Below are 25,163 nucleotides of genomic sequence, written 5' to 3'. Positions count from 1 at the left end.
AAAGATGGAAGTTCCATCAGACAGAGGGGATCTGTGTCCCTCATGCTGCCCAGAGATGAGTTGTACACCCGATTATTTGACTACAGATTAATCTGGTGAGACTTCTGGATATATTGGTTAAGGCACCTCGTTTCATTTGAGTAATCTCGAAAAGCCTTTTGTTTGAAGATTCCTAATTAGCCCTAGCAAGGAATTAGAAATACACAGGATGGAGCTGAATCAGGAAAAAGATCCAAATTAGAACTTCGCAGTTTCTGTGCAGATAAGCCCACGTGATTGTTTCTTTCTCATTCTGAACTCTTCCATTCTCTTATCTGTCTGTCATCGCCTTCTTTTATGTCTGGATTTTATTTTTCCATCTAAGGAAAAATTCATAGTTTTTGTTTCAAATTATGATATCAGGAGGTTCTTGAAAATACCTGACCTAAAAAGAACTGAGAGATGGAAGAAGGAGGAGGGAGAAGAGAGGAAGGAAAGACAAAAACAATGGGGATATGTGATGCACATGAACCAACTCCCCACAATGAACATAATTATTATGCACTGCAAATGTGTACTGATAGAAACGGAAATTTTAAAAAAGAAATTATGCTATCCAGTATCATAAGGAGGAAGAGGTACTGATTGGTGGGAATGTGTTGGACACAGGTAAGTTCTCTTGCCATTAAACAAGCCTAGGAAAAGGTCAGTGTGGGCACCAAAGCATTGGTTCAGAAAGTTTCAGGGGAAAGACACAGTAGAGTCATCGTGCCCCTCCGCAAGTACAGTGAGGTAGGGGACACCAGCCAGCTCTGGCTCTCCTGTGCCTGTGGGGGAGTCACTAATGCCCAGGACACTCTACTGGGCTGGTGTGCAGTCTCAGCATGCATTCTGGCAGCCACAGCAACTGAGAGGTGGGAGAGATATGAGCCGGCCATCCTGGTGCCCAAGACTGGCTGTTTTCTCTGAGAATCTTGCAGACGTGGATTAAGACTGCTGACTCTCTAACACAGTGGACACCTTATGGAGCAGACAGAATGACTGGAGTCTACTGGAACCAATTAAGGGATGAGAAATGCAACTTTTTATTTTCTATACTAGAGATTGAACCCAAGGGCTTTGCACTAAGATACAAACCCAGCTCTCTTTTTCTTTATTTTCTTTTAAGACTGGATCTTACTAAGTTGCCCAGGCTGGGCTGAAACTTGTGATGCTCCTGAGTCAGCCTCCCAGGGTGCTGGGATTACAGATGTGTGCCACCATACCCAGCTAGAAATATGACTTCCTGGACAGAAAAATAATTTTAAAACTCTTCAGAAGCACAAATCATGCCATGAACTTTGCCTACTACAAATAAAACAGGTGCAAAATTTTCAGCCTATACTTGTCATTAACTTACAATCCCATCCACTTAATCAAAATTGATGTGTGATCTGAGCAAAAGTATTATTTGTTCTTAAATTTAATTCACGATAGTCTAGAGCTTTTTAGAAAAATTACTATTAAACTGTACAAGTATTAAAGGTTTTTAAAGGGCAACACTGTCACTATGCTATTTTAACAACTTGCTGTTTTCACTTAACCGAACACCAGATTGAGAATTTGTGACAGAAATACAAAAACAAAGCCAATCAAAAATCAAAACCAACAGTAAAACAAAAGCTTCATCTGGAATATGTATAGCAAATGGTAATTTTACAGGAACATATGCCTATCATATTTTGATATTGTTTACTTAGAGAAATTTAAAGCTTTTGTGCATACTTTTATACACATTGTCTGGTCCTCTCCCCTCAGTAGGTCCCAATTCCATCATGAAGATCCCCTTTGGGAATGTTCATCGTCTTCCTGCTTTGTATGTCCTACCTCAGAATCAGAGCCCTCCCCATAGTGCTATCCTCAGCTTCGCCACTTCTCAAAATACCCTGGGGATCAGCCACACAAAAGCACGTGTGTCTGTTGCTCACTCCATTCCTGCTGCTATAACAAAATGCCTTAGACTAGATTACCGATTAAATACATTTGCATTCTGGACATATTTTAGAACCCAAGCCAACAAATCCCGAGATGTGAAAGAAGACAATACATCAACAATGACTGCAGGGTCAGAGGGACAGAATACACTTGCCAAGTACTGATATCTGAGATTTTCTTAATGTGTACCTTTGTGGAAGACAGTTAATGTCTTCTTTATTTTCATTTTTTTGTTGTTGTTCGGTGATAAGATTGTGTTTGTGTTATGTGGTAAAGGGTTATGAGGATTATTTTAGGGTGTACATTTCCTCTTTCCATTCCTCCCCAGTCACCAAACCCTTAAAATGCTTTCTTGGCGATATGTTAAAAGTCTCTGGCACACTTCTTTTCCCTCCACTCATGCCCCAGGATAATGTAGCAAGCAGACTCCTCATTGGTCTCCAACTACTGGTCTTTGAGGCCTCGCACCTCTCCCACACTAATTAAAGTGCGGCTGGAATAGTCACCACCATGTTTTTAAGATGTCCTTTGTCTGCCTACCTAGTAAAGACCATGCCTCTTGAGAGACAAGAATCCAGAAGAGGCACACATTAAGCTTTGCCTTTTGTTATAAGTGTCCCCTACAGGCCAAATGGCACTGTTGGGAGGTTGCAGAACCTATAATATTTTGGGCCAAGAGAGAGGAAGTTAGGTCATTGGGGGGTGTGCCCTTGAACGAAATACTGGGACACCACCCCCTCTTCTCCCTCTGAAACCATGAGCCAAAGTGAATCTTTCCTCATTTTAAGTTTATTTTCTCAGGTATTTATTCACAGAGACAGAAATCTGAGTAAGATACCCCTCATCCCACAGCTCACAGTGCAGTCCTTGTTTATAACCTTACGTATTATTTGTCTTTGCCTTAGTCGGTTGGCACCATCCCTCTTTCCAAATCTGCACCAGCTCCAAACTCATTTCTCACTGGCATCTCAAAAAGTTACCACTCCTTTAAGATCTGTCCCTCAAATGAATCAACCAATCAATCAATCAATCTTTTTCACCCCTACATATGCACAACCCTTTGGGGCTCTACTTAACACACTGTTTTTTTTTTTTTTTTTTTTTTGGTTACTTATGTATTTGTTTCTATATCTCCTTTTGGGCAGTGACCTACTGTGAATACAGAATTTGTCTTACAAACCACACCTTCACAGTGCTTGGCAGAGTACTTCTCAAAATAGGTCCTCGATAAATATTCACAGTCAGTTTTAATAGTAAATTGCTGCTGCAAGTACAAATGATCTTAATATTGCGAAAAGATTTGCAAGATTTGTGATTAGTCCTCACACATAACCAGTACACCCACACACATTACTTTTCCAAATGCATTTTCTTTTATAGGATGTTATTATTATTATCAGAGGCTGTTTAGAACAAAACTACCAAAACAATGTATTTTAAAGGTCACATTCAGATACTATCCATAAATATAAGCTTCTCTAGAGTAATATTTAGAAATCATTGTAAAATAAATTAAATGTTTTTGTTCCTCTGAGGCCCGGTGTGTTTTCATTTTCTTGCGCAAATAAAAAATATATTGATTTTTTTCTTTTTCATTTCTGGAGAGAAAGCAACAACTCTTTAAAACACACTAGTCAAACTGCTCTTGTGCCATAAAAGCCAGATGTCTTAGAGGAAATTTAGTACTGTATCTCATAATTTAAGGGTATCTTAAGGGGAAACCAACAAATATTGTGATTTGGAAACTGGAGGCTTAATATCAGGAGCGCCTCTGGTATTCACTTCTCTGCTGTATATTAATGTTATCAGTATAAATGTCTTCTTCTTACTAGATTATTACCTCCAGAGCCTTGCTCCAATCCTGTGTACTAAAATCACTGATATAGGGCTGAGTGTGTAGCTCAATGGTAAAGCACCTGCTTGGTATATACAAGGCCCTGACTTCAACCCCAAACACCAAAACAATAAATAAATAAAATGCAGTTATTGGTGTAAGTACATTTTTCCACAAAATTATAAGTTCCCTGAAGGTTATAGTCCCTAACCCCTCGTATTAGAATAATGTATTTTTCCTCTAGATATCAAGCTCCTAGAGGGCTGGAACTGCTCTCTCTGTGATTCTCACAACTCTTAGTACAGAGCTTTGTGTGTGGTACTCACTCAGGAAATCTTAAATTCACATCAGCTTTTACTCTTCCTTCTGACTTCCATTTCTTTGCTGAAAGGCACTAAGACAGCCAAGTCATAGTTTCTGATTTAGAACTTTGTTATTACTTGTACAATGGTACAGGCCCAGAAGGTCCACAAGTGATCCAAAATAATAATAGTGTAAACATACAATGGTATTTTAAGCTTCCCAAGACTTACTCCTTCAGTCTATCCAGTATGGTTTAAATGTGAAGTGTTCCCCAAAGAATCATGTATTGAGGGCTTTATTCCCCAAAGCAGAAATAGTCAAAGGTTGAGCCCAGAGGTGACTGGACCATGAAAACGCTAGCCTCATCAATAAACTCACTCACTGGTGAGTTCATAGCTCATGAGCTGTTATGAGGTGGGGCCCAGGTGGAGGAAGTAAGTCATTGTGGGGTGTGCCTTTGAGGGGCGTATCCTGCTCCCAGCCCCCTCCTTTCTCTCAGGTTCTTCCTCTGCTCTCTGCTTCCTGGATACCACGGATTGAGTATTTTTTTTGCTCCATGACCTTGTACCCGATGTTGTTTTGACCTTGGAAACATTCAGCCAACCATGAACCAAAACCTCTGAAACCATGAGCCAAAATCTTCCTCTAAATTGTGTATGTTAGGTGTTTTGCCTCAATAACAGAAAGCTGAGCGATACACTTTTCCTTCCTGCACTGGAAGCTTTGGGGTATCCGGTGTGGCTGTGCAGGATATGTACTGTACAACTCAATGGGGTCCCATTGAACTGTGGCCTCCGGGAATGGTGCCCACAGTGCTAAAGCAGTGTACACTGAGGCTACTGTGATCAGGACCACTGTGACTGTTTGCTGGAGGCAGAGACCCACGTTCCTTTATCCTATTTCTCTACCACTCCAGGGAAGTTCCCAGATCTGCTATTTCCAAAATGGTGGCAGAGCCCAGGAAGAGCCTAATTAGGAAAGTTGCACGTGTCGTTCCCTTCTAATTCCATTGCCTAGGACTGTCCTGCAGCCATGGTCTGAAAAATGCCTTTATTCTCAGAACCAAGTCATAACTGGAGGGTCCAACTAACATAAAAGTAGAAAACAGATTTGGGAGACAACTAGATGTCTCTATTACAGACCGGAATGCTTGCTACCTTTCATTTTACGGCATCACTTTGATTTCAGTTTCTGTAGCCCTTCTTATGGTTATCACTTCTCCTTTATTCCTGGCAGCATAATGTTTTTTCACTTTGTCATCTGAGCTCCTGTATCACTTTTTTAAACCCTCCTGGCCCCCAATTCCTCCAGATCTGTCACTCCACCCTTCACGCTTCTTGTCTCTTACACACTCTTTCTCTTGGTTCCAGCTGGGCTCCTTGCTCCCCCTTGGACACATGGGTATCTCCCCAGGTTTTCTCAGGCTGTTCCTTCACCAAAAGTTATCTCCCAGCTTCTCATTACCTGTCTTTTCTTAATGGTTCTGTCAGTCTCAGATCAATAATGCCTTGCCTCTCATCAAATACCCATTCCTTAGTTACCTCTGCTTCACTTGAATAATCATATTCTAATTTTTATTATTTAGATTTTTATTTACATAATACACATATGCGAGATACACATACCTTCAGGATCCAGTTCAATGAATCTTTATATCTATGCATACCTATTGGAGAGGGCAACATTTTGACTCTCAAGTCCGTCACTTCCTGACGTCACATCTGTGAATGTTGCGTGTAGAAGGACTTGACAGACCACTGCTGCTGTCAATACGGAAGGGACCACCCAAGAAGGAGTGTGATGGCTCTGACAAGCTAAGAGGGGCCCTGAACTGATGGTCGACAAGGGAACGGGACCTCAGGCATACAACTAAGAAACTGCAGTCCACCAAGAGCCCAGATAAGCTTGGAAGTGAATTTCCCTTCAGTTTCTAAACATGCAAGATGGATTTCAGTCTTGGGAGTCCCTAGGCAGAATGCAGCTAAGCCTACTGGAACTTCTGATTTACAGAACGAGGGGCTGGGGATTTAGCTCAGCGGTTCGGTGGCCTGCCTTGCAAGTGCAAGGACCCGAGTTCCATCCCCGGTAACCCCCCCAAAAACCTCCAAACACTGATTTACAGAACAATGCGATACTATGTAAATGACTACTATTTGAAGCTACTAAGTTTGCAGCAATTTGTTAGGTCATAGAATAAAAAAACGACTATGTCTGTGAGACTGCTTCCGATCAAGATTTGGGATATTTGGGGGAAAAAAAAGATTTGGGATATTTGTAGAATTTTTTCCTGCCTTAGTTAACAACCACCTCCCCGCCAAAGATGATCACTATTACGTTGTTAATAATCGTAATTTAGACTTACCTATTTTTGAGCTTTAAGTAGAATCAAATATAATACACTTTTGTATCGGCTTCCTTTGCTCAACACTGTATCTACAACTCTCATCCTTACTACTGCAAATAGCAGTGGCTGATTCCTAGTTATTGATTGATAAAGTGCCTATTGTTCATTTTTTTTTTAATCATGCTGGGGATCAAAACCAGGGCCTTATGAATCTAGGCAAGCACTCTACCACTGAGTTATAGTCTCACTCTACCCATGAGTTTTATTTTGCTGAAGCAGAAGTTTAATTTATTTCTATTAATCCGTGTTTACAGTGCATAATGTTTACATTTCTTGTGTGGAGTTGGTCCGCGCACAGAACACATCTTAATTACTTTTTCGCCCCCTTTCCCTTCCCCTCTCATCTCTTGATCTGCTCCCCATTTGGGAAAGTTCTGTCTCTCTACTGCCTATTATCTATCTTTTACTTGGCTTTTTGTTTATAATTTGAATCTTTCATATAAAAGAAACAGCGCCAGGGATTTAGCTCAGTGGTTCCGACACCTGCTTTGCAAGTGCAAGGGCCCCAGCTCAATCCCCAGTACCTAAAGAAAGAAAGAAACCATGTAGATATTTAAGTTTACAGGTGCAATTTATTTCTCTTGACGTTATGGTCTCAAGGTGCATCCATTTCCCTACGAAGCCTCGTTTATTTTTCTTCATGGCAGAATAGTACTCCACTGCTTGTAAATGCCACATTATTTTCACCTGTTCATCTGTTGATAGACATAGAGGATGCTTGAAGAAATGTTCAACATAGCTTGTCATTAAAGAAATGCAAATTCAGACAACACTGAGATTGCATCTTAACCCGTTATTTTTAATGGCCAGTTGTCTCATATTTGGGGCTTTAATAAATAACGCTACTATAAGAGCTGGGGATTTAGCTCGGTGTTTCTGCCTCCTGTTACACTTTTGTATATATAGTTTGACTATATACAACGTGTCTTGGGTATGTATCTAGGAATGAAATTGCTAGAATATACATATATATATACATATATATATGTATATCCTAGCAATTTATATATATGCATATACATAATTACATATAATTGATGTGGAATATATATTTTATATTCAAGCAGTAAATATCAGTTTTAGCTATGTCCATGTATTGAATCACATGATTTTCATTTGCATTTCTCCTATTCCTAATAATTCTGTGCAATTCTATATGCTTATTGAACATTTAAATAATCTCTCTTGTGAAGTGTTATATTTTTTTCTCATTGGCTTACAGTTCCAGAGGAGTCCTTTGTGAGTGCTTGTATCATGAATATGTCTTCCAGGAGATGGCTTGCCTGTTCATTTTTTCTAAAGAAGCCTGCTAACAAACAGAAGCTACTAATTTTAATGAAGTCCAATTTCTTTATTTCCTTCTGTGCCTAGTTTTTGTTTTGTTTTGTTTTGGTGCTCTGGCTAAGAATTCCCTCACAATCATGAAGATATTCTCATGTTTTCTAGAAGTTCGACTTTACTTTTCAATTTTAGAGCTTTGATTCCTATCAGTCTAAATTTTGTGTAGAGTGGAAGGTGGAAATAAGGTTATTTTTTCCACTAATAGATACCTCATTGGCACCACACTGATAGTCAAAGGGCCATTTTATGTATTGGCTCTACTTGTGGGCACTTCCCCCCCCAATATTCTTTACATCTATCTTTGCATCAATACCATAGTCTCTAAATTACTGAAGCATAAGACTTGGTTTCTGGTGGACCTTACAAATGCTAAAAACATCTTCAAGATCATTATAATGATTATTCTGGTCCCTATGCACTTCAGTATAAATTAATAGAATCTGACAATTCAAATATATTTTTTAAATTCCTGGAATTTTAATTATATTTGCATTGAATGTATAGATTTGGGGAGAATTATCACCTTAAAAATATTGAGTTGCCCATCTATGAACATATTCTATTCTAATTTCTGTAGTTTCTGTGAGGAGCTTTTTACCTATTTTTTAAACTTTATTTCTGAACAGTTTTCATTGCTATTGCAGGTAGTAATTTTCATATATTACTTTTGATTATTGCTAACATATAGAATATACAGTTGACCTTATGTATTGACTTTGAACTCAGTGAGCTTTCTAAATTCACTTGTTAATGCTATATTTATCCATAGACTCTTACGAACCATCTACTATTTCTATGTACACAAGACTCGCTGGAGAAGGCCAAGCCAGAGAAGGGCCACGCAGATATAACCCCATGAGAGGCCCACCTGAGCTCCTAGGTCATGTCCCGCATCAGATGCCAGCCGCGTGTGCAAGGCATCATGGATGTTCCAGCTCAATAGAGCCCCCTGGCGGCGGCAGGCTCATCTGACGTCACAGGGAACAAAAAACTTTCCCAGCTAATTCACCTTGGCAGGAGATGGTAAAATGATACTTGTTTCAGGGCACTTAAGTTTTGAGTAGTTTCTTAACTCAATTATACAAGATAATACATTTTTAAAAAACTCATCCACACTTGAATTCACTGTAAGCAGTAGTGTTGGTTGCTAACACTCCAAAACAGATGTTCTTCAAAATTAAACCAATTATCGGCAAATGTAATAGGCTCTGTTTGTGACCATCTCCTCTTTAAAAAAAGGATACCTTAAATGATTCAAAACTAGAACACTTAAAATAGTGTTAACAGTGAAAAGTCTCCTTTCCAATTCTTCTCCACACCTGGCCAATCCTATGTCCACTTCTGCTGGGTAAAAATTATCATTTTAGGTGTCTTTCCAGTTTCTACGTGTATGTACTATATATGTATATACAAATGTGTACATGCATGCTTACACATATGCAGGCATACATGTTTTCTCCTTTTTTAAAACAAAGCATACACCTTATCCACACAATTCTGCCTCCTTGTTTTTTGTTTTGTTTTCTTTTGTTCCGATTAGCAATCTATCCTGAGGATTTTTAAATATAGGGAATTCAAATTTTAAAACTCACTTCTTTTAAAAAGTTTCTTTTTTACCATATTGCTAGTTTTAGATTAAAATGCTGTTATGATCCAGTAAAGGTTTTTCTAAACACCCTACAAAAAGATAAAAGATTTACAACACAGGTGGCTCTTTCCTCTCTAAATTCATAAATGGTCAAAAATGCCCATTTACCACTGACATGGTCCCTTATAGAAGAAAAAACAAGTAGATTATGCATAGACTTTTACCCATTTCACCTCCACCAAATATTTTAATTTCAAAGTGGAAATTGATTCATTCTTGTGTTTGAAGAGACATGGAATAAAAATAGAGGCAAGAGTGGGTACAGGAGCACACAATTCCCTACAGGTGTGACAAGTCTGAGATTCTTTTCTCCTGTCTCAAAACAGCGACTGTACACCCAAGTAACTTGAAATAAAAAATGTCCCTGATGTCTACCACAGGCATCAGATCATTTTGGCGGGAGAAGAGCACACCTGTTCCATGAATGCCGTTAGGGTAACATGAGACCTATGCAGGCAAGAATAAAATTAGATCCCTACCCCACACTGTAAATGTTCAAAATTTCAAATGAAAAGAAAGTTACACGAGATAGAAGGATAAAATTAGAAGAACGTGTACTTAAGATTTGGAGGTGTCTCTGTCTTCTTAATGAAAGATAAAATCAGGGGAAAGACTAAGACTGTGTGCATGAAAACTTAAATGTCCTGTAAGACAAAAGCCATTAAAAACAAAGCTAAACACAAGTTTCAGACAGAAACGTATGCCGAAGATGCACATATATAAATTATATATGCATTTATAAACCATTTACAAAGACCAACCTTCCAAGAGGCTATCAAACAACTTAGAACAACTTACAAAAAATCAATATAACCAATAAACGCTGGGCATGGTGGTGCACACCTGTAACCCCAGCACTCAGGAGGTGGAGGCAGGAGGATCGCTGTGAGTTCAAGACCAGCCTGGGCTACACAGTGAGTTCCAGGTCAGTCTCAACGACATAGTGAGACCCTGTCTCCAAAATAAATAAATTAATTAATTAGCCAATAAACACTAAAAGCTGGTCAGTTTTAATAATCAAAAAAATATGTGTTGGAAAAAAAATTTTTTTAATTACCCTAGTTAAAGTATATAAGGAAATGTTGCCCTGTACCTTGCTATTGGGGTTTTTGGGATACAATTCAGCAGTATTTGCCACAATTTAAAATGTGTTTCCTGGGCCGAGGATTCAACTCAGTGGTTCAGCCACCTGCCTCACAAGCACAAGGTCCTGAGTTCGATCCCTGGTACCAAAAACAAAAAAAAATAAAACGTGTTTCTTTTAATCTTTCAAATATGTGCTTAGGAATCTCTCCAATGTATATATATTAGTCAGGAAAAAAAATGTATACACACTTCAGGAAAAAACTTGTATAAATATCTTAATACTAAGTTCCTTGAGACACCATGAGATTACTAAAAGTTTTCTTTGGCCTCTTCAATTACAAGAAGTGCTCAAAATGGTGGCCACTCACTTCCAGACATTTATCGGTCCAGCGAGCTGCTGCTTGGACAACGGTGGTCACTGAGACGGCTGCACATGCATTTTCAGTTCCTTCTCTAAGAGCTGGCAGTGTAGTGGGTTTTCTGTGATAGGCGACATCCTCTAGGGCCCCCATAGGAGAAAAACATCATTTGTTGAAAAAAATCACACTATTTTTCTTTTTCTGAATGTGTATACATTTTTTTGGCAGACTCTTTGTATTTGTATAAAAGTACAATCACGTTCCTGTTGCTTAACCCAGGACTGAGTCCTTATTTGGCAAAATATTTGGTGAAATAGTATATATGTACTTTGTTATGTTTAAATGAGATAAATAATACATGGTATGGTACATAATAAATTTAAATGAATAGAGCAATGCTATGTTGGTATTATCATTGCTATTTCAATATGTAGTTATTTGTGCCTATAAACAAATCATAAACAAAATGCCCATTGAGGAAATTTTTTTTGTTGTTTTTTGTTTGTTTTTCTCATTGAGCTTACTGGTACAGTTTAGATATACAGTACAGTTACATTCATCATTGGGCTCTTGTACCTTTACATGACAGGCCTAGAATATATAAAGAACTCAAAAAAATCAGGCCCCCCAAATATAAAGACCCAATTCAAAAATGGGCATCTGAAATGAACAGACATTTCTCAGACAAAGAAGAAAAAGCATCAGGCAAATATATGAAAAAATGTACATCACTGGTCATTTGAGAGATGAAGATGAAAACAACACTGAGATTCCACCTCACCCCACAAAGAATGGCTGCTATCAAGAAATCAACCAATAACAAATGCTGGTGGGGTTGTGGGGAGAAAGGAACCCTTCTCCATTGTTGGTAGGAGTGCAGACTGGTGCAACCACTATGGAAATCAACATGGAGATACCTCAAAGAACTAAGATTAGAGGTTCCATTTGACTCAGCTATCCCTCTGCTGGGTATCTTTCCAAAAGAATTAAAAGAATCATATCACAGTGATATATGCAAACCCATGCTTATAGCGGCACAGTTTGCAATAGCTGAAACTTGGAAACAGCCCATTTGCCCATCAGTTGGATACTGGAATAAGGAGATATATTTGGAAACAGCATGTATACATACACACATATGCACATGTATCTCCCAGATAATGTGTGCAAGACAGTAAAGTTATAAAACATATATCAGCTGCATTTACTTGAGTGTGTGTGTGCGCGTGCATATGCATGAGCGTGGGTATAAAGCGCAAAACAATGAATGCTTACTTCGCAAGTAGAAAGGTGTAAAAGACACAGAACTATTATCAGTGTTGGGGTAAAGAGAAGATGTGAACAGGAGCATAGACGGGTTTTATTGCTTTATTCACCGTTTGAGCTTCGTGCCTTCCTCAGCAGGAAGAAGCTCCGAGGTTCCCAGTGGAATCGGGGCCCTGCATGCACACAACCACAACGGCTGGCCAGCTGCTCCTAACCAAGTCATTCAATCTGGTTTTCCAGATTAGAAATGACAGAAGATAATTCATAATCTACATTTTGCATTCCATTTAGGACAAAAGAAATTTCCATCTTTCTTTTTTTATTAATGAGGGCTCCGACAATGAGCTTAAATTTTTTTTAAAAAAAATTACCTTATGACTGACTCTAGCAGATTAATGAAGCAGTGCTAGGCAAAATTATTTCATCATACTCTGATTAAGAAACTCCTTATTTGGGAAACCTATAAAATGTTTATACCCTTCAATTAATACCAGGCATACAGATTATTAATGATATGCTGACACGGCCGAATTCTCTAAAGGATCCCAGCGTAGGCAGGAGTCGCCACCCCATTCCTAGCACTCCTGTCGCCCCCAATACCCCGCTTCCTTCCCTGTAATCCTGGCCCAGGGAGCCTGGCCTGGCTTGGAAGCTCTCACCACCCCTTCTGCCTTACTGAAAATACCGTGAAAGTCACGACCAGGACATCACACACATCTCAAAGGAGGCCAATTACCAGAAGCTTCTTTTCAGTCCTAATAGGTAAGACGATAGCCTTCTACTTTGAACTCAAGGAGAATAGTTTAGTCTCTCAAACTAACAAAACTAGAAAAAGTGTAGGAAAAGAGAATTTTACCAAAATTATCCTGGTGAGATTCTGCTGAAGAAGTAAGTTGAGTGTGGCATGATTTTTAAAATTTTATCCATTACAAGTTGTTATCAAATCGTTAACATCAACAAAGTCCATAGTAACAACTGATATGTATCGAGTACCACTCTTTGTGCTCTATTTCTTCCTCAGGCAATGGCCTGTCTTGTTTTACAGAGGAGAACATTTAAGAGTTCAGAAAGTCAAGTACTTTTCCCCAAATCTGCTATTTCACTTCCAAAGCCCAGCACATTCACCGTTCTGCCCCTGGATTATAGCACTGTTCATAATTTTAAAGTTTTTGCATTTCTTGAGAAATGAACCTGCACACACACACACACACACACACACACACACACACACAAATCCATGAAATACACACCCATGCATATGTTCACACACACACTTTTTTGTCTGGGCTTTGCATATGCTAAGCATCCTTTCTACCACTGAGCTACAGGGCCAACCTGGTCCATAGTCTTTTCACCCCTAACAAAGTAATCATCGCTTTACATTAATCCATTTCATTTACTACGGGATTAGAATTAGCACTAAGGCAACACAGCTCTCATTTCACAAAACTTTAAAATAATGTGGTAATGATTTCTTCCTTTAATGTTTACTCAAATTAAAAATGTATCTTGAAGGAAGGAAACTAAATGAGTGTTCATAAGGCAAATGTGCATCGAAGGCTCATTCACAAGAGTATTTTTGAAACATCTTTTCAAAACCAGTGTGCATAAACACAAATATAAAGCATAACTCCATAAGCACAATTAGCAACGTTCCGGGGTCAATGATGTTTCATGACTTTGAACATACAATCTGGAAAAGAATCAACATTTTTACAAAATAATACTTGCTTTGTTTTTTGAGATAGGGCCTCTCTGTGCAGTTCGGCTGGTCTTGAACTACATGGCTCTCAGGCTGGGCGGCAAGTCTCCTGCTTCAGCTTTCTGAGTGCTAGGATTACAGGTGTACCACAAAATAATGCTTTTTACAAAGCCTTTTCACTTGCTCTGCTCACAATCATCTTTTGCTACCTACCATTGTTATTTCATACTACTTAATAGTATCTACTCCTCAAAAAAAGTTATTCTGAAATTTTGAAACTTTGAAACTTTTAACTCATAAAATATGCTTTTCATGCTATGATTTCATATACACATCGATGTCAAAGTTGAAGCAAAAAGTAATGCCAGATTTTGAAGCAAATACTATGCATGTAATACAGCTGCAGTTTGCAGAAAAATGGTATGCTCAAAATCATTCTCAGAGCAGAAAACTGCTTGCCATTTTTTTCTTCTTGAATACACAATGTAAATTAAACTATTTCCTCAGTTCCTAAAGTTAATTTGTGTTGTAAGAGTTTTAATAAAAGCCGGGTATGGTGGCACATGCCTGTAATCCCAGCACTCAGGAGGCTGAGGCAGGAGGATCGCTGTGAGTTCGAGACCCCCCTGGGCTACATAGTGAGTTCCAGCTCAGTCCTAACTACATAGTGAGACCCTGTCTCAAAAAAAAAACCAAAAAAAATTTTTTAATAAAGTTCACTTAAAGTTTAACTCAATAAAACTGGTTTCTGAACACATTAATTTAGCCACAAACCTATTTCAGCCAACTTATGATTAAATTAAAAACCATCCAGGCAAGTTACCATTACTTTCTGTTGTCCACATTTCTCAAAAACAGAAGCATATACGTTTCCCACAGTCTTGATATAATCCTCTCTAAGGGATGTGTGTCTGTGTGTGTGTGTACTGGGGGAAAGCTTAGTGGAAAAAGAAAGGGCAAAACTAGAAGTTCTATACAGTTCTATTCAATTAGCAGTACCAATACACAATAAACTTTTAATATAGTCTATGTAATATCCATTGTTTCATGTTATTAAAACAGTGCAAAAACCACAAAATCTGATTGGATTTTATTATTGTTAACTATCTTATGCTTAGGTGAATCAACAGATAAGTTGTATGGATATAAAATATGCTTTAAAAAAGCATATACAAAATGTCTTAGTACTTCCTGCCACATATTGTTTTTCCCCTTTTTACTAAACTTAAAGCTGTAGTGTTCATTCTTATAAGACATGCTAAGGAATGACTATAGGGATACTCACTTCAGGTTTATTCAATACAATGAAATAGTATTTTATGATACTTTTCTTGCCCTTGATATTTATTATAGTGCTTCTTAAAGAAGCTAGTGGGACAACTAAACTGCCCAGACCTTGTTTAAAATGCAAATTTCCCTGCTTTAGAGCTGCTAATGCCACAACTCTGAGGGAAGGACTCAAGCCCTCAGATGATTCTTACAGAAGCCATGTTCTGAATACATTTTTTATGGCCCTTATCCTCTAACTTAAGCCACAGAGTATTAAGTAGTTTGAAGAATTTGAAGAATATTTTTAAACTTTCACATTGTATAAATTGCATTTTAAAATGTAAGGTAAGGAAGGGCATTATCACAAAAATGTATTTTATGCCAATCTCAACCTTGCCTTACATACAATTTTAGCAAGGCAAAATAAACAGTGTGACTATATAGTCGTCATATGCCTTAGTTAAGAATTTCTAAGCAAAATACAAGTACATTAATTAATCATAGAATTTTACAGAACATAATCTAGTGGCATAAAAGTCAATATAAAGGTTGAGTTAATAATAAGCCTGGAAATGGATAAAGGATTCGATACCTTTTAAACAGTTAAAAAAGACATCAATCTTCATGTATCAGAGCCCAGGCACATTCATTTAATAAAAATAAAAAAAATCCCAATATATCATTTCACAGAGAGCTCCTACGAATTAGAACAAAAGAACTATTTTTAAAATATCTAGGTATTACTTTGCAACCAAGCAAACAAACAAAAATCCTAAAAATCAAAGTTAATACTACAGGAAAGCAGAACAAATCGATGTTTCTGCCCAGAGGTGCATAAAACCTCAAACCAACCCAAACTGAGGGACTTTCTGCAAAACAACCATTCCTACTGCTCCAAGTGCCAAAAGTCAGGAAAGAGGAAGAGCAAGATCAGGAGCTTCTCAAGCGTAAAAGAGACGACAGGGAAACGCGATCCTGGAAGCCGGAGAGGATCTTGATCCGGAACACACGGGAATGCGCCGGAATCCCCTCCAAGTCTGTGGAGCAAAGGTCCGCACTGCTGTCGGCCTCCTAATGTTGATCACCGAACTACAGCAAAGAAAGAGCAGGTCCCTGTCGTGCGTGATACACACTTATTTGGAAATGGTTCTCAAAGTACTATAAAGAGAGAGAACGCTACAGCCAATGGGAAAAACTCTACAGGTGAGGAATTCAAGGGAAGGCGTTCTAGCTCTTCCCAGCAGCATTTCTTAAGATAAAAATTATGTCAAAATAAAAGTGACAGAAATATTATAAAGCTATAGCCAGAACACTCAAAATATAAATGCTGTATTCTTAAATTTTCTACCTAGAGCCACTTATGTCTAGGTATATTATAAATGTAGACCAAAATTACAAGCAAATTATAATACATCTTTTTCTGAAATCTACGGGTGTCAATGACTTCAGGTGTGAAACTATAAAATTGTGGGGTTTTTTTTCTGTCAATTCTGTAGAATCCAGACCTCTGTGTATGTTAAAGGAAAATACCTCTGCACTTCACACATGCGTTTGAAAGATATTCGAAATGTCACTTTTTAGTTATTTTTCCTCCCGTGTTCGCTTAATGATGTCTTCTCAGTTGCATAATGTGTAACTGATTGTGTCTGAAAGCATTCCTAAGTCAGAATGTTATCTATTTAGTGGTGCCCTGAAGTACCACGTACTACCAACACACTGTATTTTGATGAAGTTGATAGTTATTTTTCTAACCAATCTAACCTGGCTTTTGTGCCCGTTACTGAGTTAAGGTGGAGAGAGACAACATAGAAGGGAGAGGTTAATTCCCTACAAGGTTACTTGCCACACAATAGGCAAAAAATAAATACAGACCTTCTGGGGGTGGGGAGGATTACTAAAAGATTCTTTTCTTGTTTGCAATATATCACTAGAAACCAGGAGCAGTAGAATAATTAGACATTTAAAATACCTATGCAAAAATAACACTTTGGAAAATCTGCAGGTGTCAAGTTACAAAGCCTTTTGATGAAAATGACTTTCTTACGTTTATTTTGGCATGCTTTTTCGGTAAGTTATAACTATCAGGGATGTTACTGTATTCCTATCTAATTAATACATTACGATCTGCCCATTCAAAGACCATATTAGGGAGAAATTAAAAAGGAAATGCATTCACAGAGAATAAAGCATAGGAATTCCAAATATTTTTTGTTTTTAAAGTCAAATTACCTTAGCACTTTATTTTCTACACAAATGACAGTTGAGAATTGGCCGATTATAGAAGATAACCATTCTAAATCTAGGGTTTAGAAATGTTTTGAGGATATCAACGTAGTTCACCACATAGTTTGACGTGTTTCGCTTTTATTAATCGCAGTTCTCACTTCAAGATGTTCCACAGCTTGGGGGTGGTGGTGGAGAGTATTACAGCTGCTTGGAGGGAGTACAAATCGAATTATCAAATTTTAGGAATAGGACTGAAAATATTTTTCACAGGACAGGTACTTAATGAAGTAAGTATGCGAAATTCATATACTACATTACCATAGGGGGAAACTCCCTGAAAAATCATTCCTTATAGAAGTTCAGGATTAAAACTGCTTGAGTGGTGTAAGGGCAGAACAGTGACATTTTGAGAATCAGTAACCTAATACATTTTGCTCATCAAAACACTCAGCTGCAGGGAAAACATTAAAATGTACCATTACGAAAGAAATAGCACCTTTCATGAAGTTACTTAAAATAAGTTTGCAAAACTATTCTGAACTCTTGAATATCTAGAGGAAAACAAATGGTTCACACCATCAAGTGATTTTGAAAAGTGTAATGTTACATACTGGTTGTAACTGTAAACAATACAGAACATTTAAAGCAGAATTATATTTAGGTATCTTTGAAGGCAAAAAGTTCTTTCTGGGTTATTTTGTTACATACTTATTCTCTCTCTAAACTTGGTCAGTAAATCAGCATCCTTTAATACAGGAGGGAAAAATTTTAAAGTACCTATTTAAGAATTAAAATTCAGTGTATCTGTATTAAACACGAGGACAGGAGCTTTATTACAAGACTTTTTGCTATTCAGCGAAATTCAGAATAAAAAGTCATATCGGAGCCTTTTCCAAGCAGAGATTGGAGCACAATATTAAGATCAGACATCATATTTTTTTTTAATCCAGTGGGGAAAACTATATATTTACATTTTTTAAACCTTTTTAAATCCTTAATTGAAATGTTGCCTTTAAATAGCTAATGTAGGATAAAACAAATTTTCCTAACAAGTAAGTTCAGTGACTGAGGGATATTTTCAGAGAATGTTTTTCTGGGCTTGTGGGTGTAGCTCAGTAGTAGAGCATTTGCCGAGTATGTATGAGGTCCTTTGCTTTTATCTCCAGGGGAAAAGAAAAAAGAAAAAAAAGAAAAAGGAAAAGGAAATCATTGTGACGTCTTGAATATTTGTTTTCATGCTGCTACTTTATATTAAAAGTTTTACTACATAGAGTTCCAGGTCAGTCTCAACTACACAGTGCGACTCTGTCTCAAACAACAACAACAACAAAAACAAAACAGCCAATTATTCCTACTTTCAAATATTATTTTTAGCCATAAATACTTCCTTATAATTTGAAAGAGAGATTGTGGGTGTAATTATGCCAGTAAGTTATTATAATTTTCTATTTATTTTCATTTGTAGGTATCACATAAATGTCCCTGGCAGGTGTCATAATATGAAGTTATTAAGCTAATTTCTAAAGTCATTTTTTTTTTTTTTTGGTACCAGGGATTGAACTCAGGACCTAAACATTGATTTAAAAAGCCTTAACCATATGTTGCAAAAATTAACTAAAACTAACAAAATTTTCCCCCCACATATTACATCCAATTATTTTCTAAATGATCGAGACCTACCCAGGAGCTGACACTATTTGCACAGTCCTTGTAAAAAAACAGACTTGACACAATATGAAGACAAACAGTGGTAGACACCGTGTGTTTCGAATTATATTTTAAGCAACAATACAATCCGTGATCTTTCGTGAAGTTGTTGATTCTTGTTATTAAAACGTGGATGCAAGTAATCCCGGTTATTCTGGAAAAAAGCACCTTGTTTGTAGGGATCCTTACTCATCCTTCTCTACAATCACCTCTCCGTGAAGCACCTTTCTTCTTTGACGCAACATATGAAAATAGAGCTGTGGAAACACTTGATTGAAAAGAGAAAACAAAGAAAGATAAGCTAGTGCTTGCAATTATTTACGCTCGCAAACTGATAAATGAGGCAAAGTTGGAGAGTACGCTCACTGCACACCATCGCTACCTCCTACGACTTACGGAAGGAAGGGTAAGCATGCTGATGGAGGTCCACACACTGCATGCCCAACTACTGCAATTCCACAGGTGCAGTTCTGTTTTCTGTTTTGTTTTGGTGTGGTATTTTTAGAAAACTTGGTATTTTTCATCATGTCCTGGAAGGCCACATTTGAATTTTGAATTTCATAACTCTTTGAAATACTGTGCCAGGCCAAGGAAAGCAGGTCTCAGATGCCTCCTTTCCTGTTCCAGTGGCTGCAGACTGCACATGTGTGGACCAAAGCCTCCACAGTCTTCACCAACAGCCAACCCCTGACCGCAGCGCTGCACACACTGGCAACATGCTCGGCCCTGGGGTGACAGGAGGATGAGGCCTGGGCAGGCCAATGCCATGGTCCCAGGTTTGCAGAATGTGCTACAGAGAGGGGAGCTGCCTGTGACCTGGGAAGAGCCAGCATGGTGTCCTCTCAACAGGCCCAGAGTAGATGGTCCTGAAAGCAGAGGCTAAGGGAAGGCTGGTACACACAAACGCATAGAGATACACATGACAACGGGACGGATGGTCATCTGCCCAGATCTGGAGACTACTTTGAGCCATTCTGAACCAACGATTTCAATCACAGTCAAAACGCTGGTGCATAAACAAACGGACACCAGCTAGAAACCACAGAAATGTGGAAATAAGAAACAGAGGAACCAAACCGATAAATTTCTTCACAGAACAAGCTGTATCTCACTCAAGCAACTCCGCGTAAAAAACTTATTTTCAGAACTTCGTTTACAGAACAAAAAATGCACAATAGTTCTTATTTTTTAACCTTGGGTACCTCCCAAGGATGTAACTATCATATTATTCCTCTGGTCTAAATATATCCAGGTCATGTATACTTAAAGCTAACTGACCCACTATTGTAAATACTTGTAGAAGAATCCTGAAGAGTTCAGTAGATAACATGGGCTTAAGTTCAAATCTTGAGGTTACCAGCTGGTTGATTTTTATGCAATTCACTTGACACTTTCATCCAGAATGCTCTCACTGGTAAGTGAGAGAAGCTACTTCTTTTGAGCATAAAAACTACTCACAAAGCACTTTTAATACTTATAATTAACAAAGGGTTTCAAAAGCAAGGTAAACTTAGTTGCTATCTCTGCTAATATTGATAATGGAGTGAAAATACATCCCCTGGCTGACTAGGGGACTTCTCTGAGCAGTGGGGCTCTCAGTAACTACATGGTAAGCTGGGAAACTGCTGCTGGCACAGGGCAGAGTCTAGGCCTTCCACGCTACCTAAAAAACACTGACAAAAGATGATGGTTTGGACTACACACAGTGATGCAGATCTGTAATCCTCTCTACTCTGGAGGATGAGGCAGGCGGAGGCACTGCAAATTCAAGGCCAGCCTGAAGCAACTTAGCAAGACCCTGTCTCAAAATAAAATTTAAAAATGGCAGGGAGTGCAGCTCGGTGGTAGAATGATGCTTGCCTAGAATGTGTGGGGCCTTGGGTTTAATCCTGAGTACCACCAAAAAAAGCACAAAGTTACTGCCTTGTATCCTCAGACAATTATCTTTTGGGATCTAGGTTTCTGCGGAGACGCCTCAGTAGTCAGGAGAGAGATGGCAAGTCAATGCTCACACCTGTGACTAATAACACACATCCTGGCTCGGCTCGGGGCCGAGGCTGAGAAATGCAGGGGTGGTGACAAGCAGGACACACATAGCCACCTCAGCAACCCTGAACTGGCTTCTGTAAACTTCCCTCCTTTCCCTCTTCATAGCTCTGACATCGAAATCTGTAGTTTTGTTTTGTTTTGTTTTTTGGTGCCAGGGATCGAACTCAGGTCCTTGTGCTTGCAAGGCAGGTGGCAGAACCACTGAGCTAAATTCCCGGCCCAAAATCTGTAGTTTTGAGATGGGCATACAGAGGTATATAACCACCTTACTTTTCTTTCATTATTTCCTGCTAATGACTATAAAAATCTGACCCATCAATGTCACTATTAGTACTAAAGTGGGTTAAGTTTCGCCAATTCATTCCAACTACTGCAGGAGATGATGAAAAATTAGTGAACTAGCTAAATTATTAGAAATATTTTAAGTAAAACAGCTTTAATATTTTCAAGTACACAGAGCAACACAAATAAGATTAAAGTGCTCCTTGATGATTTTCCCAAGTATACTTAACAAACAGAAATGATGGGAAATTTTCTTGAAAAGAATATTATATTCAGACACATAATTCTAAATGCTTATAAAACAGTGCACTGAGATATGTAGACTTTTCAAATGATTTTTCTTTTCCTTTAAAAGTTAATCATACTAAGCACATTTTAAATGCCTTTCAGAAAGTAATCATTTGTATATTGATATTTTACCTTTTTACTTATAGCCGGTAAAACATCTTTGTCCACTCCTCCTTCAATTATTCTACATCAGGAATAAATGTGGGATTGAACAGAAGTCTTAAAGTGCTTATAAGCTATTATTTCAAATTATCTCTCCATGCCTATTAAACTAGCTTATTACATCTTTCTAAAAACTTCTGTATCATGTTAAATCAAAGTACTAATAAATATATACTTACACGGTATATATGAGGCCATGGTTATAAGAAGAAAATAGTAGTAGTCAAAAGAGACATTGTATTTGTTAGGAAGTCTTACTGAAAACATTCCTGTTTTCTTCACATATGGCAAGGCAGCATATATTGTAAGAAGTTCACCAGCAACTCCAACAGGGTATAAGATGATAAAAAAATTATATCTAGAAAAAGAAAAACCTCAGAGAATTATTTTTCTAGAATAATTACTGGATTTTACAGCATGGTTCTTTCACTACTACTGTACTTAAGAGATTCTCCCGTTTGTGCATATTTACAATGATTTCACAAAAGTAGGTTAATTTTTCTGCTTTAATCATTGACTTAGTAACTATTATCCTTCTAAGTTTCCACTCCAAATGGCAGTATCTTTTTAACTAGTCAACTTACTTTTACACATTTTTTAAAATAAGTATACACAGGTTTTGTTTGTCTGTTTTGAGATGGGATCACACTATGTTGTATGGCTGGTCTCAAACTCCTGGGCTCAAGAATTCCTCCAGACTTCTGAGACTAAAGATTTACTTTTTAAAGTACCATAAAAGGATCTTCTTTGGCACCTGGGCTCATAACTATGTTTTGTTTTTTTCTTTCTTGTTTTTTGGGTTTTTTTTGCAGCTAGTCATTTATTAACTGCTATGCTTGAAAATACTTGTTTAAGATGTCGATTTTATATCTGAACCTTGAAATTATTAAAGTACAGTAGTTATTTTAAAAAAACATTTGGGAAACTTCATGGCTGCTAACTAAACATAGTTACTACTGCAGAAAACTGATGATGCTACATAAACCATCAATAACTACTAACGAGTATACTGTCCAAAGCCGCTTTCATGACAAAATCAGTAAGGTAAGATTTAGATCTAAAACGCTCCCCAAAAGTTTCGTATGTTTTGCAAGGCGGCTGGATCATGGGGTGCTTCACTCATCAATGGATTCACCCATGAGTCCGTAGCTGAAGGAACTATTAGGAGGTGGGGCCTGGTTGGAGAAGTGGCCAGCAGGGATGTGACCTGAAAGAGTATACTCTTGTCTTGACGCTGCCATCTCTCTGCTTCCTGTCCGTCACAAATTAAGCGACTATGTCCCATCATGCCCTCCCACCAGGCCATTTCTGCCCTGAACCCACTAAAACCATGAACCCAAATGAACCTCTCTTCCCTAAAGTTGCAGCTGTTGGATATTTTGTCCCAGCAATAGAGAAGTGACTAACACCGGCCATTTCAAGGGAATGTAGAGTTGCTCGCTTAAAATGGAGCTGAGAAAGTTTTATCCAAAATCACAAATCATTTGTTCATCTGGATATGGCAAAGTCTCTAACACAGAGGAGGCTAGCGTACTTATGTTTTGTTTCTACTGGTCTTTAACAGAAGAGCCTAGAAGATCCAAGACAATGACATTTCTCTATTAAAGAAAATCATTTTTCTCTAAGTCACCAGGTTCCTGTGTACCATGGACATACAAAGACAAGAGATGGGGAGAAGGGCAAAATTATTTGCCAAAATAGATTAATAAGTAAAAAAGGAATGATCCCTTTACTGTACCTGCCATTCTCTCCTTGCCCTGATTATACACCTGCTTTCTTACCAGTCTTGTATAGCTATCATTTAAATCAATCTTTTTCTATCTCAATTTTTAAAATCACATTATTGAACATTTTATATTCCATTCTCAAAGCATCCAAAATGATTTTTTTTACTTTATGTGACTCGCAATTTCAGTAGCATTGTTCTTTAATAGAAAAAAAAATTATCACTCTGAAAATATTACTCCTAGAATAAAGCCATAAGAAGAATTAACATTGCTAATGAAATGGGAAGGAATTATATAACCTTCTTGACTGTCCTTGCTCTTAAAAAGATTATATATCACTAACTTCTGAGGGAAATATGGGAGATTTATCTATAAACCACATTCAGAAAAAAATTCAATGCTTCCTCAAGTACTTCTAATTGTTACCTAAAACTTTTTTAAAGAAAATTCACTGTTGAAAGTAAAATGGGAATCAATATGATAACATGACCCAATTTGTTATTATTCTGTGGCCTTCTCCAAAAAGATTTTTAATACATAAATTCAAGAATATTCAAATCCTGACAGAAAGTCAAACTATTTATAAGAAGCCAGTTCTAATGTGAAGTTATATCTGAGAACAAGAGTTCCCACATTCGAATTTAAATATGAATATTATTTTAGACTACTTAATGAGGTTGGCAAACATATTTCGTCAGTTGGAATTTTAAAGGTTTCTTTGGACATGAAATGTAATTATTCATGATCATGATGAACTAACATTATGCTAACACATGCATTTCAAACTTGAAAGATTTTATATAACACCTTGTTTAACATCAAGTGTTTTCTAAACAGCAAACTTAAATGTACAATGGCAGAGTTTTGTACTTTTCTAGAAACAAAAGGCATGCAAATACATTCTAAAAAGGAGAGACAAAGCATTAAAGGTTAATGTGCGTGACCTAAGGAAAAGTGCAAGGCACATCTTGTTATCTTCCTTTGAATTTCATGAACATGGTATATGAAAAGAGACTACTGCTGGTAGTGGTGGTGCACACCTGTGATCCCAGCACTCGGGAGGCTGAGGCAGGAGGATCGCTGTGAGTTAGAGACCAGCCTGGGATACATAGTGAGTTCCAGGTCAGTCTCAACTACATAGAGAGACCCCGTCTCAAAAAAAAGACTATGCCATCAGCTAATGTTTTTAAATGCTGCAGGAGTCCAGAAGGCTATCATACAAAACAGTATTGATATGCATTCTAACACTAAAGCTCAACTACACTCAGTTCTACTGCCAGTTCTTCAAAAAGCCCCAAAACCACTCAAACTGAACACATTTTCATGTACAAAACATATGAATAATAGTGCATCCTTATGGCAAACTTGCTTATGCTCTTATTGCTTTAAAACACTTGATGATATGCAAAATGTTAAGCCACAAATGTCTAAACAAGACCTAGAGGACATTTTTAAAGGTTTGAGAGACTACATAATACAACAATGATCATTCTTGTGTAGAGGGATTATAAGTAATTTAAAAACTTTTATTCTTTTTTTTTTTTTTTTGGTTTTTTG

The 25,163-nt window shown here is 37.7% G+C and overlaps 1 protein-coding gene across 1 annotated transcript in view; it reads right to left on the bottom strand.

The window, feature by feature from the left end:
* Nucleotides 1-18,719: 18,719 nt before the first annotated feature.
* Hacd1 (3-hydroxyacyl-CoA dehydratase 1) overlaps nucleotides 18,720-25,163 on the bottom strand; it is a 19,628-nt gene continuing 13,184 nt past the window's right edge. Inside the window, exons 6-7 of the mRNA XM_033759698.1 lie at nucleotides 22,059-22,237; nucleotides 18,720-19,366 (exon numbers count right to left, since the gene is read on the bottom strand). Coding sequence (XP_033615589.1) covers nucleotides 19,284-19,366; nucleotides 22,059-22,237 — 262 coding nt within the window. The 3' untranslated portion in view covers nucleotides 18,720-19,283. The remainder of the gene's footprint in view (nucleotides 19,367-22,058; nucleotides 22,238-25,163) is intronic.

Source organism: Fukomys damarensis, unplaced genomic scaffold (assembly GCF_012274545.1).
Source record: "Fukomys damarensis isolate Sample0158 unplaced genomic scaffold, DMR_v1.0_HiC HiC_scaffold_37, whole genome shotgun sequence".
NCBI lineage: Eukaryota > Metazoa > Chordata > Mammalia > Rodentia > Bathyergidae > Fukomys > Fukomys damarensis.
This window is presented reverse-complemented; position numbering and strand designations above follow the sequence as displayed.